General features: G+C 43.9%; 1 protein-coding gene across 4 annotated transcripts in view; it reads left to right on the forward strand.

Moving 5' to 3' along the window:
- The first annotated feature begins 257 nt into the window (after positions 1–257).
- Positions 258–17,315, forward strand: part of LOC121869744 (facilitated trehalose transporter Tret1-like) — a 50,792-nt gene continuing 33,734 nt past the window's right edge. For 3 of the 4 annotated variants that reach the window (XM_042371309.1, XM_042371310.1, XM_042371307.1), the window contains exons 1-3: positions 258–401; positions 2,066–2,344; positions 10,700–10,828. In XM_042371309.1, coding sequence (XP_042227243.1) covers positions 287–401; positions 2,066–2,344; positions 10,700–10,828 — 523 coding nt within the window. In that variant the 5' untranslated portion in view covers positions 258–286. The remainder of the gene's footprint in view (positions 402–2,065; positions 2,345–10,699; positions 10,829–17,315) is intronic. The other variant, XM_042371308.1, reaches the window with a different exon arrangement.

Genomic DNA, 17,315 nt, shown 5'->3' on the forward strand with positions numbered 1-17,315 from the left:
CAAGAGTGATAGAAGCTGTAGAAAATTATTGAATAAGAAGATAGCTAAGAGAGAGAGAGAGAGAGAGAGAGAGAGAGAGAGATTAACCACACAGTATCTCAATATTGGTCAATGGTTATCAGAACGCCCTATAAACTGATATAATCAAACATAAAAAGTATAATGTCATCACGTTAATGATACAAAAAACATCACGTCTCCTTTAACTGTTCGCATCACTACCAGTATCCTCCGCGCAGGCACTAAGTCGAGAACCTCCCTGTACACACACACAGTATTGATCCTGATGGTGGCGAGGACGGGGATGGAGGAAAACATCACAGAGAAAGAGGTCCAGATACACCCAGAAGCTGCTAACAGAAACCCAACATACGGTACCCAATACTATGGTACTGTTGCAGGTGAGTCAGTGAACCAGTGTCGTGTTTAGTGATTGAACCATTGTCGTGTTTATTAAGTGAAGCAGTGAACCACTGTTGTATTCAGTGGTGGATCAGTGATCCAGTGTCGAGTTTAATCAATGAATCAGTATCATAATTATTATATAGTCAGAACTAGTTTCAATGTAGTCAATACACCAGTGTCACTATTTAGTCAATGACCCAGTGTCGTATTTAGTGAGTGAACCAACGTACAGTTCCGTTCAGAAGTTGTTTATACACCCGCTGTAAAGGACGCATAGCCTGTTGCACCCTTCCTGGATGTCGGGTCATTACGCCGACCCTCCCACCAACACACAGAGTGGAACGGACAACGGAACAGTTTGATTGGAACGAAGACTCATCAAAAAGTGATGGGAAGGATATTAATATAAATATCGGCCAACGTTACTGATGATGGATGATGAACATGTGTTAATATACTGCTTATAAGAAAAAGACCAGTGATAGGGATATCTATTCAAATATCAGACTGCAATGGGGGAATCGGTTTCGAATGAACATATAAGAAAATGTTGACGCTTGTGCATTATGCAGAAGACCCGACAGCCGCACCCTTGTCCACTACCTCCTAAGATATCCCCACACACAACATTTCCACGCCTGCTGGACCACCACTCCACGACCCCCTGACGGAGACACGATGATACTCCCCATACTGGCCAGACATTATGTAAATAGTATTGATGGCGTGTTGAAGGAATATCCTTCCTTCCTTAGGCTTTAGTAAGCCCCTTTATAATATTTATATATACTTGTGACACTTGCCAGATGCTTCTGGTGTTATTGTACAAGGGTACTGAGTGATAGCATTAGGATCCCGATTCCTCTATCAAGTAATAAAATATTGAAATTGAAAATGTTGAACAGAGTTCATATTCGTATATCAAGTAATGAATACAGTAAAGACTCTTGATATACGCTGAACTCTGTTCTACTATTTCCAATAGTGTTCATTCAAAACCGATTTCTCCATTGTATTCTGATATTGGAATAGATATTTCTGTCACTATTGCTTTCTTCTTCTTATAAGCAGTATATTAACACATGTTCATCATCCATCAGCAGTAACGTTGACCGATATTTATATTAATATCCTTCCCATCACTTTTTGATGAGTCTTCGTTCCAATCAAACTGTTCCGTTGTCAGTTCCACTCTGTGTGTTGGTGGGAGGGTCGGCGTAGTGGCTTGACGTTCAGGAAGCGTGCAACAGACTTATGAGTCCTTTACAGCGGGTGTATAACGAACTTCTGAACGGAACTGTTGTACCAGCGTCATATCTATATTTAAGAAGAACCTAAAGAATCACCATACATAGTTATCGCATTAATTGTTGTATGGATATTATGGGTATTCTTCACTGAATCTATTCTGTCTTTCAACTCTAAAACACCTTTAATCTCGTAGGTGTTAAGTCATTCATGCCTCATCTGTGTCCTTAAAGTACAACAATAATATAACCTTGCTGAACTAAAATATAGCATCGCTGTGTTGAGATTTTCTCGGAGGTTGAAAATATCTGAAAGGGAGCAGACACCTCTTGTTCATAAATCATTTAATTAATGTTTCCTTACCATGTGCAGTACATAATAGTGTCACTCATGGTAGGTCATGTGTCAACAGCTACCATGGGGGGACTGGCCATGGGGACTCTGCTGGGGTACTCATCTCCGGCTGGTCCACACCTGATGGCCAGCACCAACAACAGATCTCGGGTATTGAGTAACTCAACGGGGCAGCCGCTGCAGCTAAGCCAGGCGGAGTACAACTGGTTCTCGTCGTCAGTCACTCTGGGAGCTGCTGCTGGTGCCCTGATGGGCGGCCTGTGTATCAACTCAATAGGCAGGAGAGGCACCATGTTGATCTTCTTCGTGCCCTACCTGACTGGGTGGGCCCTAGTAGGTACATGAAAAAACTTGCTGCTTATAACCCCTATCACCTCTACTGTCACCCAGTTGGATAATTATATAATTAAGTCTATCTCTCTAAAGCTGTCTTATTAAACACATCATAATGTTTAATGTCACAACTTATTCTACTGCTGTCAATCAGACGGCTGGAGGGTGAATAATACTTCTCACGTCGTACACGAACATTATAATTCGGTCAAACCTGTTGAATACAATTCATTTAGTGTTTCAAATAAGTCATACAGTACATAGGCACTCTTACATATATTTATGTATATATTTCATGTAGATCCACAATGAAAACGTGGATAAGATAAATCTTGATAAAATCACACGGGAAAAGGGAAACAACGGAGCACCTTAGCTTTCATCTTTATTCAAGACATCAGTTGCCTCTGAAGATGTCTTGAATAAAGACGAAAGCTAAGGTGCTCCGTTGTTTCCCTTTTATTTTATAAAAAAAAAATATATATATATATATATATATATATATATATATATATATATATATATATATATATATATATATATATATATATATATATATATATATATATATATATATATATATATATATATATATATATATATATATTGTAATCGCTCATAGGAGCGATTTTGGTTTGTGCAGGACAATAAGACCCTTGTCGTTGACGCGATGAGTATAATTCGGTCAAAACCTGTTGAATACAATTCACATATAACAACTGCTGGTACATCAGGACACATTTTGAATAATACGATCAATATACAGTACATAATTACACTTATTAAAGTTATTTAGAGTTCTCAGAGGATTCAACAGTTCACAATCACACTCACGTTTTGGGGTCTAGGGTTAGACCAACGAGAACAAATATAATGTCCTGCAGGAAAATGTTGTGGACGAGAATCAAGATGTTGCCTCTACAGTAGACGGCGATAGACTGTCCCTCAGGCAGTCACACAGCTGCTACCAGCTCCATCTCGCTTAGTAAGGTATTCTGAGTTGTGAACAGTTTCTTCACTTAACATGTGGCCGGTGCACACAATTTGTGCGTGGCGAGAACACTCCCCCTGTCAGGCTTCATACGAAATTACGGCCTACCATTTTGGTGTTTGTATGTACTGAAGGACTGCCATACAGTCTGTCCAGAACACTGATCTGTCTATTTGTAATTCAAGTTCTCGTCGCAGTTGTTTGCCTGCCTTGGCAGCCAGCACTGCCGTGTAGAGCTTGAGTCGAGGTATGGTCTGCTGTTTCAGAGGGGCTAGCTTGGCCTTGCCACACACGAAGGAGATATGGTGGGTTCCATCTTCACACGTGGTCCTCAGATACGATTCAGCTCCATACGCTTGTGGGAGGCGTCGTAGAAGTGGTGTAGTTGCATGACAGCCACTAGATTTGCATCCTCGGGTGGGTAGGAACGTGTACGTGTGATAGGTGAGGAAGTTCATCTAGCCATCTTTGCCAAGCCACCCTGTTCTGTTCAGCCAATCGTTCATCCCACCAAACACCTCGTCTACACTCATTTTGGAATATAATTTTGGCTCTTGTGACGCTCGGAGCGATGAGTCCCAGTGGGTCATATATGGAGCTGACCATACTCAGAAGGCTTCGTTTCGTCTCCGGTTTATTAGGGATCTGGACTCGGATCACTAGTTCGTCCTTTCCAGGTCCCACAAGATTCCCAGCGCTCGTGCAGTGGGGAGCCTGTCGTCTTTCAAATTACTTCCTTTACTCCCACGGCTTTCTCTGTCTGTGGAATTGCCTTGAGGACTTCCTTGTGATTACAGACCCACTTTGTAAGTCTGAATTCGCCCTTCTTCATCAGCTGTCTCAGTCAATGGGTAATTATCGTTGCCTTCCCTGGCGAATCTACTGAGAGAAGCAGATCGTCAACGTAGAAGTTACGATTCGCTTTCTTGATGTCATCATACCTCCAAAGAGATGTACTGTCATTCGGTAAGTGGTGGGGGCCCCTGGCAGCTGGTCGTCCGTTTATCATAAGAATCGTAAGACGCCTCGATGTTCGGGTACTGCTCACGCTTAATGGAACATTGCCTCGATATCAGCCATGAGTGCCACCTTTCCTTGTCTGAATCTGATGAGGACTCCCATCAAATTGTTGTTAAGGTCTGGCCCTTGCATCACCTGGCTGTTCAATGACATCAACTCATATTCGGCTGCACAATCAAAACTATTCTCACCTTTTCTGGCTTGTTGGGATACAACACAGGGTGGTGTGGGAGATACCAGGTCTTCCCGGGTGCAATACTGAGTTCTTAACGTGGAACTTGCTCAGCATGTCCCTCGTCGACTAGACGTCACATCTCTTATTGATACCTTTGAGAGAGCCCTGGGTTCTTTAGGAGGCATTTTTCTCAGTCCCGCCAATCGCTGTTCGGCAAGCTTCTTATTGTCCGGGAGTTCCGGTTCTTTATGGCGAAACGGGATGGGAAGTTTGTAGTGTCCGCCCACTTGAGTAATTGACGTTGACCACTGCATCAGGACTCTCTTATCTTCGATAGGATCATCGTTACTGTAGGCGGAGTCGCATTCCCAGAAGTTCCTGACTTGTTTTTTCCAGATTTGTCTCCGAATTTAATGTTGCCATTCTGACACAGTGGTTGATCACGGCATAATCACGGCTCACCACTCCAAGCGGTCCATTTATAGTCCAGCCCAGAAGGGTGCGTGTTGCAAACGGCTCTCCGTCCTTCCCGGTCCTTACTTCTAACGACACTAATACTTGTGGTACATCCAGACCTATCAGGAGATCCACTCTTTTCGGTGCTTGGCGTATTGCAGTACCTCGGAGGTGTTCCCACATGGTGACGTCTTGGGTGTCTGCGACCGAAAACTCTCAGAGAAGACTGTAGATTCACAACAACAATGACCTTGGGGATAGTGATGGATCGGCTCTTTCTTACTCTTACGCTAACCACCTTTACACTGATCTCTTCGGTGTTTACACTACTTCTTTCTTTCATGATCGTGCCAATGGAGAGAAAAAAATGGCCTTCCCTCTGCCTGCAGCCAGTTAGCTAGACTACGTGTGCAGTATGATGATTGCTGCCTGAATCCAAGAGAGCTCCAGTGACCACTGCTCCTTCGCATCTTGGTTCTTCTCCTCCATCCTGACTTTCAGTATTGGAAGTGCGACTCTGCTGGACTCTTGTAATCACAACTCGCAATCGTTTGGTTCGTCACACCGATCATCAATTCCGTTGTTAGTTATGGTTTCCCTGACCCATCTAAGCGAATTTCCTCTATTCGTGGTCACCAGCACGCTTTGTGTACTCCCAGTCCTTTTCTCCACGGTGCTTGTACCAGCTTTGGTCTTCCATGATTTAGCTCCACTAGTTGCTGAATCTGGTGGTGGCATAATGGCCTTAACTTGACTCATTCTAGGTCGCTTGTGGTCAGGTGATATGTCTATTTGGTAAGTGCCCCCCAGTGATTGCTCTCTTCACCCTTTGGAAACTGGTCTGGTGTTCTCCTCTTTCAACTTCGCCCCGTTGCGCCTTGCCACTGCTCGTCAGAACTCCCGTGAAGTGCAGAAGCCTCGAGTGTACTCCAGAGCAGCCATCTATACCACATACCATCTTCTGGCTGCACCCCGTTATCCGGTGATTACGACCCAGGCAGGCGAAGCAGCGACGTTCTTCCCTTACGAGGAAAGTTCGCTTTCCTGTGGACATGCTGAGGAATGTTTGGCACATCTGAAGAAGGTGATCTCTGCGGCATAACGAGCAGCGTTGATCGTCCGTTTCTCTGGTTGTCTTTATTCCTGATGTCACCAGACCCACAAGTTGTTTCCTCGACGAGGATCGGCGTGAGGGTGAGTCTGCATATATTCTGCTTGGTTCCTCCCGTCCTTGTCCCTTTGGGGCCTCCTCCGCCTTGTCGACCATATCCAAAGTGAATTCCAACATCCACTCGATGCCAGGAGGCTTCCCTTTCTTCCTTTTGTATTTATGCACCTTATCCACATAGTCGTCCCTTATCTTTCCTTTGAATCTCTCAGCTAACGTATGTATTGATTCATACTTGTCAATCTGACGTAGTTCTCCCAGAACCTTCAAGTTCCTCATGCAATTCCCCAGTTCGTCTGAGAACTGTTGGGGGTCTTTCGCGTCACTTAGTCTCACAGTTGGACCTTATTAGCTGACAGACGTAAGTGTGCTTGTTGCCGTGACGTTTCTCTAATATGTCCACAGCTTCCTTGTACCATGCTTTGGGATCTTGTATTTGCAGGCATCCTCGCAAAGCATCCTTAGCGGAGCTGGCGTAGGCGATGAAAAGTGTCTCTAATTTCAAAGCATCAGGTATCTGCGGCATCCCAACGTGTTGCTGGAAGGGTCCCTTGAACTCCCAGTATTAACCACAAGTTCCTCCGCTGAACTTTGGCGTCGGCCCTTGGGAGAACCTCATAATTTCTAACAGTTCTCTCACCCAGCCCTCGGAACTCGGTGGGTCGTCCTTTTGGTCCTTCATCAACGTTAGTGGTTTCGGTGAGCGAGCTTGATGCTGGGAAGCACTTCCGCGCTCCCCCTGGTGAAATGTTCCTGGCTCTGCTGTTTATGTGAGCACCGGGAGTCCTCTTGGAGTATATAGCGTTTCTTCGTCAGTTTCGGTTTGAGGAAGGTCGTGTCTCTGGTAGTGATAACACCTTTCCGCGATCTTCTGTTGTCGTTGTTGTTGAGATTGTTGGACCGTAGTCCGACACGGGCCTTTGCCTGTAGGCAAAGGCTGGAGCTCTTGGAGCAGCCAGGTCGGATTTGGGATTGAGGATGGAGGTTGTCCTACTTGCAGATATGAAATGATACTGCAGGTTTGCAAGTGTAAGCGGACCCTCGGTCAGTGAACGCTTACCACCAACCCCCAACTCTTGGATGTGGTCAGATTCGGAGTGGCGCGCACCCCGAACCGGGGTCCGCACTTGTTAAGGATACTTCCTAAGCTATCTGGGTGGTGGGTATCGTGTGATGACCCGGAGAAGGTGGTGAATGTGGTTTGGTTGGGCCTTTGAGATTGCTACCAACTCTGTTTGTAGGGTGGAGCAGTCATTAGAAAGTCTCCATTGGAGGGTCTGACCTTGGGTGTAGAAAGCCGCTACGGATCTATGATGTTTTGGGTCCACCGAGCCGTCTGTGAAGTATGATGCTGCATCAGTCGGTGTTTCAGTGGCTATTGGTTCCTGAGTTATTCTTCTGAGGTTCTCCTTCTGGAGGTTGGCTTAGCTATCACTTAGTTCAGTGACGTTCTGCATCATCGCTGTCATCTGCTGCGTCTGTTGGTATTGCTCACATAATTGCCCCTCAATGCCTCCGTCTGGTGGTTCCTTCTCTTCTCGGGAGACAGGTTTATCTCACGCTGCCTTGGCGGGGTGGGTGTGACGCGACAGTGTCTCATTTTTGACTCATTTCCTTCCGTGTCCATGACTGTCAGAACAGCGAGCGTGATATGTCTTGCTCGATAAATGTATGCAGTAACGCTTAGTATCAGCTACTACTCATGGTGACGTCCCACGATCGCTGATATCACACAATTGGAGATGTCACACTGACGCGTGCCATACGCACGAGTGACGTCACACAAACAGTGCCATACGCACGAGTGACGTCACACAAACAGTGCCATACGCACGAGTGACGTCACATAAACAGTGCCATACGCATGAGTGACGTCACACAAACAGTGCCATTCGCACGAGTGACGTCACGCAAACAGTGCCATACACACGAGTGACACACTCAAGCGTGTCATACGCACGAGTGACGTCACGCAGTGCCATACACACTAATGACGTCACACAAACTGCCATACGCACGAGTGACTTCACACAAACAGTGCCATACGCACGAGTGACGTCACACAAACAGTGCTATTCGCACGAGTGACGTCACACAAGCGTGTGCCATATGCACGAGTGATATCTCTCAAATATGTGATGTGCCATAAACACGAGTGATGTCACACTTAACACGACCACAGAGACCCAACAATCAATGTAGGGACTCATTACACAACTCACAAACACTATTGCGGCGCCCTTACATACTTACACAACATTACCTAGCTGTCACAACCCTTTATTTCCTAACAGAAAGCTCACTACACTCATTCTTATATCTTATTTACTCACACACACACACCAGCCTTCTTAAACTTGGCGATCTAGTCTGGCTGTACGCTTTGATCACTATCTCTCCCGCGTGTTTGAACGAATATTATTGACACAGAGTCCACTTTTTCCTGACACGCAGTCCTCGCGGCAGGCAGCGTATCTGTCCGGAATGAACGATAACACTCCCGCGCGCCCGTACGAACAATTTTGGCACCGAGACCAGTCCTTTCTGACACTGGACCCACCTACACAGGCGTCACGCTTCTCTACGTACACATACGAGTGCTATGCACGTAAGAATGCTATACACGTAAGAGTGCTATACACACACTCAACCGACAACCTCCTTTTCGCTGGGGTTAACTATTATTATATTATAGGCATCACTTTAGTAGATGATTCACAAATTCACACAAAGGCGTCCCCGCTCTCCTGCTGCGTAGCTGCGGGGTGTGTCGGGTGCCGGAGGGAAGGGCCCCGCTGAAGGTCCGTCGACGGTCGAGTCATTCGCCAGTTCTCAGTAGACTGTATCGGCAGACTGTAGGACCCACATTTTGAATATAATCGCTCATAGGAGCGATTTTGGTTTGTGCTGAAAAATAAGACCCTTGTCGTTGACGCGATGAGTATCATTCGGTCAAAACCTGTTGAATACAATTCACATATAACAACTGCTGGTACATCAGGACACAGTTTGTATAATACGATCAATATACAGTACATAATTACACTTATTAAAGTTATTTAGAGTTCTCAGAGGATTCAACAGTTCACAATCACACTCACGTTTTGGGGTCTAGGGTTAGACCAACAAGAACAAATATAAAGTCCTGCAGGAAAATGTTGTGGACGAGAACCAAGATGTTGCCTCTACAGTAGACGGCGATAGACTGTCCCTCAGGCAGTCACACAGCTGCTACCAGCTCCATCTAGCTTAGTAAGGTATTCTGAGTTGTGAACAGTTTCTTCACTTAACATGTGGCCGGCGCGCACAATTTGTGTGGCGATAACATATATATATATATATATATATATATATATATATATATATATATATATATATATATATATATATATATATATATATATATATATATATATATATATATATATATATATATATATATATATATATATATATATATATATATATATATATATATATATATAGTCTATTTATAAAATCTTGAGACCTTTAGAAAAATAATATGGTTGGGGTTGTGTTGTCATACGGTGAAGGAAATCTAAGGAAAACAAACAATCTTATGACAACATAAATTCATAGAATTTCAAGTATCACTTCGTAGAACTTATTTATAATCAAACTGTTTAGATTTGTTTATCATTCTAGTTTTTATTAATGATTTCTCTTTGGATATTATAATATCAAGAATTATTACGTAAACGTTATCTGCTCAACAACTGTAAAATATATACAGATAATCGAAGTGTTTGTGAATCTTTTTACCACAGAGGTTTTATTAAAAATTTCATTTCCGTTATAGAGTGGAAGCGACCGTTACCGGGTTGTGCAGTGAGATAATATACCTATAGGTTTTTCAAGAGAGGCAGGCAGTATAAGAAGTAAAACTACTTCACACACCAGGGCCGGATTCAGGAGTGGGCAAAGTGGGCAGCTGCCCAGGGGCCTCCACATATGACAATATTTTATTTATTTGATTATTCATTTGGATTATTTTTATTTTCATTCTTTAAAATTCATGTTTATCTATTCCATCACGTAAAACTATGTTCAGCAAGAAGCGTGATAGAAATTAGGCTAGCTACTCCTTGAAATTCATGAATACCTGGTTTTCCTATGAACCGTATATTTTTAATATTTTTAATATAACTGCATATGGCTTCAAAATTCTCCAAAGAAGTGTTCAAATTTCAAAATTTTCCCGGGGGGCTTACAGCGCCCCCCGGAACTCCCAGATGTTTAGGCTCGCTTCACTCGCCACTCCACCCTCTTGGGTAGTTATAATGAGGGGGGCCTCCACAAAGAGGCTGCCCAGTGCCCATGGGCCTCCACAGGTCTAAATCCGGCACTGTCACACACACACACACCCACAGTCCCACACCCCTCTATGTTTTCAAGTTACATACTCAGTATCCGGGAAAGAAGTTAAGAATTTATCCAAGTCCTCGCACATTACGCTTTTCATTCCGACCATTTCTTTAGAGGTTTCCATATCCTTCGTTCTATCTCAAAATAAAATATCACCACCCAGCTGCAGGTGGGAGCTTCGGCATGATGGTGGTGGGGCGGGTGATGTCAGGCGTCTGCATGGGCATAACTTGTGTTGCGGTACCCACCTACATCGGGGAAATCGCTTCCGCTGAGATCAGAGGCGTTCTGGGTGAGTAGCACTTCGTTCTATTTAGTTATTAACCTAAGCCTTACGTCAAGAGATAGTATGTTTACTCACAACACAATAAATTAATTTCACTTTTACAGTAAATGGCACAATATAGTTTTCTGCTTACGTGTGTGATCATCGCAAAAATTAAATACAGTATATTGTATAATTTAATAAAAAGACTACATACTTAGCCTATCTTGATTAGATAGATAGATAGATAGATGGATAGATAGATACTTTTTTGCGATGTAACTAACAATAAAAACTGTTGTATTTACCTTTTACTTCTATATATCTTTTTATTTACGTATACTTTTTCGTTTCCTCTTTCTTTATTCTCTAATTCTCTCTTCTGTTCTTTCTGTTTTTTTAATATTCGTGAGATGGGGAAGGTTATGGGTAGAGGAGAGAGAAAGGGGAGGTGGGAGTTTGAGGAAGGAGGGAGAGTGACTTGTTTATGTTTGTTTCTTGTTTTATTTAGTTTAACAAATTTATTGATAAAGCTTGGAGTACAGTTTGTCTATTCTGAGTAATTCAGTCAGGTCTTGACACTGAGGGTGGTATCACATCTCACTGCCACGCAGGACAGAGGTTCATACACAAAGAAATACATCATTTTCATTAACAATATATATATATATATATATATATATATATATATATATATATATATATATATATATATATATATATATATACATACACATACCTACACATATATACATAGATCAGATTCATGTGGGTGATGTCACTGTTCACTGCCATGCAGGACAGAGGTTCATACACAGAGAAATGCATCATATTGATTAGCAGTATATATAGGTCAGAGTCATGTGGGTGATGTCACTGTTCACTGCCATGCAAGACAGTGGTTCATATACATTGGACGTCATATTCTAATTGAAGACTAATCAGTGCTGGCTAGCAAATTTGGGATAAACAGCAAGAATGTCGCCAAGCACACCCAATTCAATATAGTAATTACAAAGTTCATGATACAATAAGCCAGGTGGCCTGAAGACTTTGACAGTGTCACATTCAATAATATACGTAGTGTTCAAGTGTATGCTTTAAAGGTTTATCACAAAGTTTACATGCTGAGGGGGAGGGTGTGAGTTGGGGCAGGAGGCTACAGTAGGCCCTTACACCAGAGGGTAATCTGATATGAGGGGAAAGAGAGGGAGAGAGAATAGCTGGGGAATAATGGCATAACTGGTGATAACTGGGAACAGGGATACCAGGCGGTAGGCTATGTTATTTCTAATGGGTCGCTGTGATACTCTCCCCACAACTGCTAATTGGTCACTTGCCGTCCGCTTACCAGCCAACCAGCGGCGAGTTCCACAGACCAGGCCTCGCTTTCGGACTGCATGGTGATTGGCCAGTTACCACCTTCACCTCATCCAATCAGCAGCCCCGCTCACATCACATCTCTCAACCTGATTCGGCAGAATCGTATAAATACCCCCAGCCTCGCCGTATCGCGACTCATGCAATAAAACAAACAAACCTAAAGAAACTGCAGATAATTCAAAACTTAGCCCTAAGAGATGTATATAACATCAGATATCCTGACATAGTCACCAACCGTCAACTACACCAACGAGCGCAAATAGAACCCCTAAACATTTACCTACACCAACACTCAAAAAGAATATGGACAAAGTTAGAAGAAATAGAGGCAGGACCAATCAAAGAATGGGTGGAAGAGACAGAAGACGGAAGAAGAGAACACTCGTGGTTCCCTAAAAGTAAAAGAAGAGCCCTAGAACCCACACCAACTCCACTCTATTAAAAGATGCAACGTTACCCCAGTGACAACCTTGGCAGCCAAACCACACACAACATTAGATCATAAACAGACGGGATGTTCTTGGCAGAAACACAAGTACCTGCCCTAGACTCCTCACCATTGGCTAGGACATAACACACGAAAATGTAAGGCATAAAACTGCAATAGTTGCTAAACATACAAACACCTGACATAAATATAACACCTAAGACGAAAATTAGCTGAAACACAAACATGAGATAACAGAAGCACTTGGGTTGAGCCCCAAGACCTAGCATTCTACTACTATTTTCCAATTTCCTCGCTTTTCTTCTGCACTATCCACCAACCCCAAGTCCCTCCAAATTCCACCATTATTCTTCAAGTCCAGTTCCCGCACCACCAATCTATGCACCAGCATCAAGATCTCTTCACACTTTACTTCATCCATCCATCGCGACTCAGAAGATTCCGCAAATTAAACACCAATACACAACTTCACCTTTACAAAGCACTAGTCAGACCACACCTGGAATATCCCCCAATTCCACTCAACACTATAACAAAATCAAATAAACTCAAAATACAAGCAGTTCAAAACGTAGCCCTCAGAAGAGCAGCAAAACTCAGACCACCATGTACAAAAAATTCCAGCGAGCTACACACAGAACATAATTTAACCACAATCAACATCAGAACACATAATCAAGCATTAGCAATATGGGAAAAACTACAAGAACTAGAAGACCCATATTCCAACAATTAATGCAAGAAGACATTACCAGAACACACAACTGGTGGCCAAAGAGCATAACATTTGACAACACAGAACCAGAACCAATATACACAAAATGAAAACCAAGAGACTCAAAGGACATGGAGGGCCCCCCTCCCCAAACACCATAAACTACCTCAGCTTAGATTAGCTTGGCTTCCCTTCCCTTCCCTTCCCTTACCTTCCGTTCCGTTCCGTTCCCTTCCCTTCCCTTCCCTTCCCTTCCCTTCCCTTCCCTTCCCTTCCCTTCCCTTCCCTTCCCTTCCCTTTCCTTGCTGTAGTGGACCTGAAATGATGACATGGCAGACTTAACCCCGTCCCCACAAGGTGGACACCCCACCTGCTATCAATCTCCCTCTTTATTTCCCACTTCCTAACCTTTACCTTCCTCCTACACCGTCTTCCTCCTTCCTGAGCCAATAGCTCTCTTCTCTCCATCCCATCATCATCATCATCATCGAGACACAGAACTGCACCTCTGCGAGGCAAGATCTTCTCTGCTCCCGAAGTACTACGTGAACCTGATGATGAGGCTGTCCTGTGACCAGGCGAAGGTCGTAAGACTGTATCCAGTCACATGCCCTTCGGCCAAGCAACTAAACCTCCTTGTCCTAAGGAAGTACTTTGACTCCTTAGGAATCAGGGGGGTGACAAGGGTAGTCCGCAGACCAGTGAGTGGTGGCCTTATCGTCACCTTCGCGGAATGGGGACAGGCCTAGCAAATAGCCAACATAATAGAAATTAACGGGATCCAGATACTAGTGGAAGCTCGCACAGAGGACAACTTGGTGTTGGGAGTCATCTCCCACACCGAGATAGAACACATTGAAAAAGAAGAACTGGCCGAGCTGATCAGAGACCAGCTCTCAATAGTACGGAAGCTGACCAGCGTAACTGCACTGGTTGGTTACCAAAGAATCTACCAAGCGCCATATTGCTGGGATGGGAGAACATCCCGGTATGACCGTATGAAAGAAGACCAAAAAGGTGTTACAAATGCCAGAGGTGTGGCCAACTGACAGGGAGGTGTCGAGCTCGGGAGGTCTGTTGCACACCAACTGCTCGGCGGCCGCTAAGAAATGCGCAGCTTGTGGTGGCCCTCACTCCTCCTCCAACCGGGAGTGTCCCAAGTGGAGGGAGGAGTGTAGGGTGGCTAAGCTGCAAAGCAAGAAAAACTGAACTACAAGGAGGCTCTCCTTGTAGTGAAGACCGAAGAAAAGAAGAATCAAGACCCCAAGAAGACCACAGAAAAAAAAAATCAAGACCCCCAAGAAGACCACAGAAAAGAAGCCAGAATTAAACAAGACCAAAGAAAAGACAAAAAAAGCCCGATTCAGTAACATTAAAATCATCAGCGTTTTTAGACTTTTACGAGAATATACCAGAACAAGACCAAGAAGAAGAATGGAAATTGAAAAGCAATTAGAACAAAAGGAAGAACTCCAAAGAAAACTACTCTGGAAAAAAACAGCTTCGGCCGAAATAGCCGAAAGGCGAAGTGGCCAGGCATCTCAAAAACAAGTCAAGCCATGAAAGGTATTTTACTCAACGCTCTCAAACGGACAGGACCTCCTCTCAAGCTCCTCACCACACAGCAACTCCCTAGCACTGCATTGTATACAATACATATAGAGTTAAGCTATTCTGAGTTTCCTCTATTCTTAGTGTGAGATCTCCTACATCTACGTATGTATGTGAGCCTAACAAAGAGAAAATAGACAAACACAAAGAGAAATTAGACAACTGGCCACATTCATTACGCTACAACAGGGGTCACTAAACTACGGCCCGCGGGCCGGATCCCAAGTCCTTCCCCGGCTCGTGGTAGCTCCGCTTACTCTCTGACGTTACCAGAGCTTTCGTTCTGGCTTGCAAGTATTGAACAGAATGATTATGCGGCCCGCGCTCGCCATTCTTTCAGTTATCCTGCCCACTGTGAAAAAAGTTTGGTGACCCCTGCGCTACAATATCACTGCCTAATACCAAAGACATGCATGACATTGTTTTACTCAACACAAGGGAATTGAGAACTAATCATAATGGTTCTTCATTTATTAACAACATTACTCAAAATGAACAGTTACACTTTCAAAACAATATCCTCTCTTCCTAGCCAGCTAGGGGTCACCTGAATCACAATACATTTCGTGAAACAGACAACTTGACTGGTATTCAACATATATTTATACCCCGCCATGTGGGGAGATGACACCCACACGCACCCTTTAACTCTCTCCAAAACCACACTGTCTTTTTCAAACTGCGTCGCCCACAAACGGCGCCCTCTTCATGACGTCACGTCTCACTGGTTCTTTTATTGTTTCAAGCCTAAGGCAGTAACCCTCAACGGTCACTGCGATTGGCTCACGCTTGGCGGGAAACACTCAGGCGGGAAACACTGATGACAAATACCTGTAACTTACAAACAGACAACCTAAATTAACCTAACCTTATGGTTAGGTTAGGTTAGGTTATGATGCCTCGTGTAGATTGATACACAGTTAAGTGGGCCTGTTCTTATTTTTTTATACTTTGGTTAGCCTTGTGTAATATGGACACAAAGTAGTACCTTAAGCTGTGTATTCTTATATTACTATATTAATTATATATAGTAAAGTATTACAGAACATGTATTAATCCTATGTAATGTTTCCATCTATTATGCACCATGTTATGTATATGTATTATCATATTGACATATTATGTATTCAGCTTGTGAACGCTGGCATCTGTGCATGCCAGCGCGGAGTGATACAGGGAGTTGAGATCGCTAGTCCTTATGGTGTGGAAGCCGACTGTCTATTAGTTCCTCTGTGTTTGTCTCCCGTACGAGAATAAGAACCTATTTTCAAGATAACATGTGTTTGCGTATACCCTCAGTAGTGTAGAACATTTTGGGGGTATCAAAGACTGGCAAAGATGGCGCAGTGAGATTTCTCAGTGAGATTAAGAGTGAATTTAGCCTTCCCGCCGGACTGTGTTGTTAATGGCGTCTCGTCTTCAGCTTCGCCAAGGATTTACAGCAAGACTACAAGCCTCAGGGTTTACAGTGTTGTGAAGTGCTATGCTGTGTAAAGTGCCGTGCTGTGAAGTGAAGTGTTCTGTGAAGTGCTGTATTGTGTATTTTAATCAGAATTGTCTGTGCAAACTGCAGTCAGATGACTGAGGGAGCTGCCCAGCAGTACATCCCCTCCTGCTCATGGTCATTGAGTGACTGAGCAGTGAGCAGTAAGACAACTTCAGTTCAGCTGAGACTTGCGCCAAGCTGCTTCTACGTCTGGCAGCGTGTCAAGCCTCCCGGCAGCGAGCCATACACACACACACGCACTCACAGGCCCACTTTATATTAAATTCTTGTGTATTACTTTAAACTTCTGTAATTCTGTGCATAGATTATGAGGGGTTGACCCGGTCTCTTGCACAGATAGAGTACAGAAGCTGTCAGCATGTCTCACAGGGATCAAAATGATACCCTGGACGATGGGGTTATGAGTTGAAATTTGGGAGATCTCTCCCCACCCACACTCAGGCCCCACCAATCACCCACAGAATCTCCTCGTTCGTCGCGAGCAAGCTCTCCTGCGGTGCCTGCGTCCAAGGATCTCCTTCAACTGATTAAGTGGATGGAAACTTCTCGACGCCAGGATGATGTTGCAAGGAGAGAAGAGGAAGAAATTCGGTACAGAGAGTCTGAAAGACGACGCCACGAAGATGAACAAAGACGCAGAGAACTAGAAAATATACGTAGAAGTGAGGATGACCTGAGAAGAAGAGAGGATCAAGCCAGATTTGAAGCCTTGATTTCCCTGTTAGCCTCCCCACAACGATCTACTCAACAAGATTCTTCTGCTACTACTAATGCTGATACGACTAGAGGTACTGGTACCTCATCTCCCAGAGTCGGTTCAACAACACCTCAAAAGGCTGCAGCACAAACG

The sequence above is a fragment of the Homarus americanus genome, unplaced genomic scaffold, assembly GCF_018991925.1.
Source record: "Homarus americanus isolate GMGI-L3 unplaced genomic scaffold, GMGI_Hamer_2.0 scaffold23578, whole genome shotgun sequence".
Taxonomy (NCBI): domain Eukaryota; kingdom Metazoa; phylum Arthropoda; class Malacostraca; order Decapoda; family Nephropidae; genus Homarus; species Homarus americanus.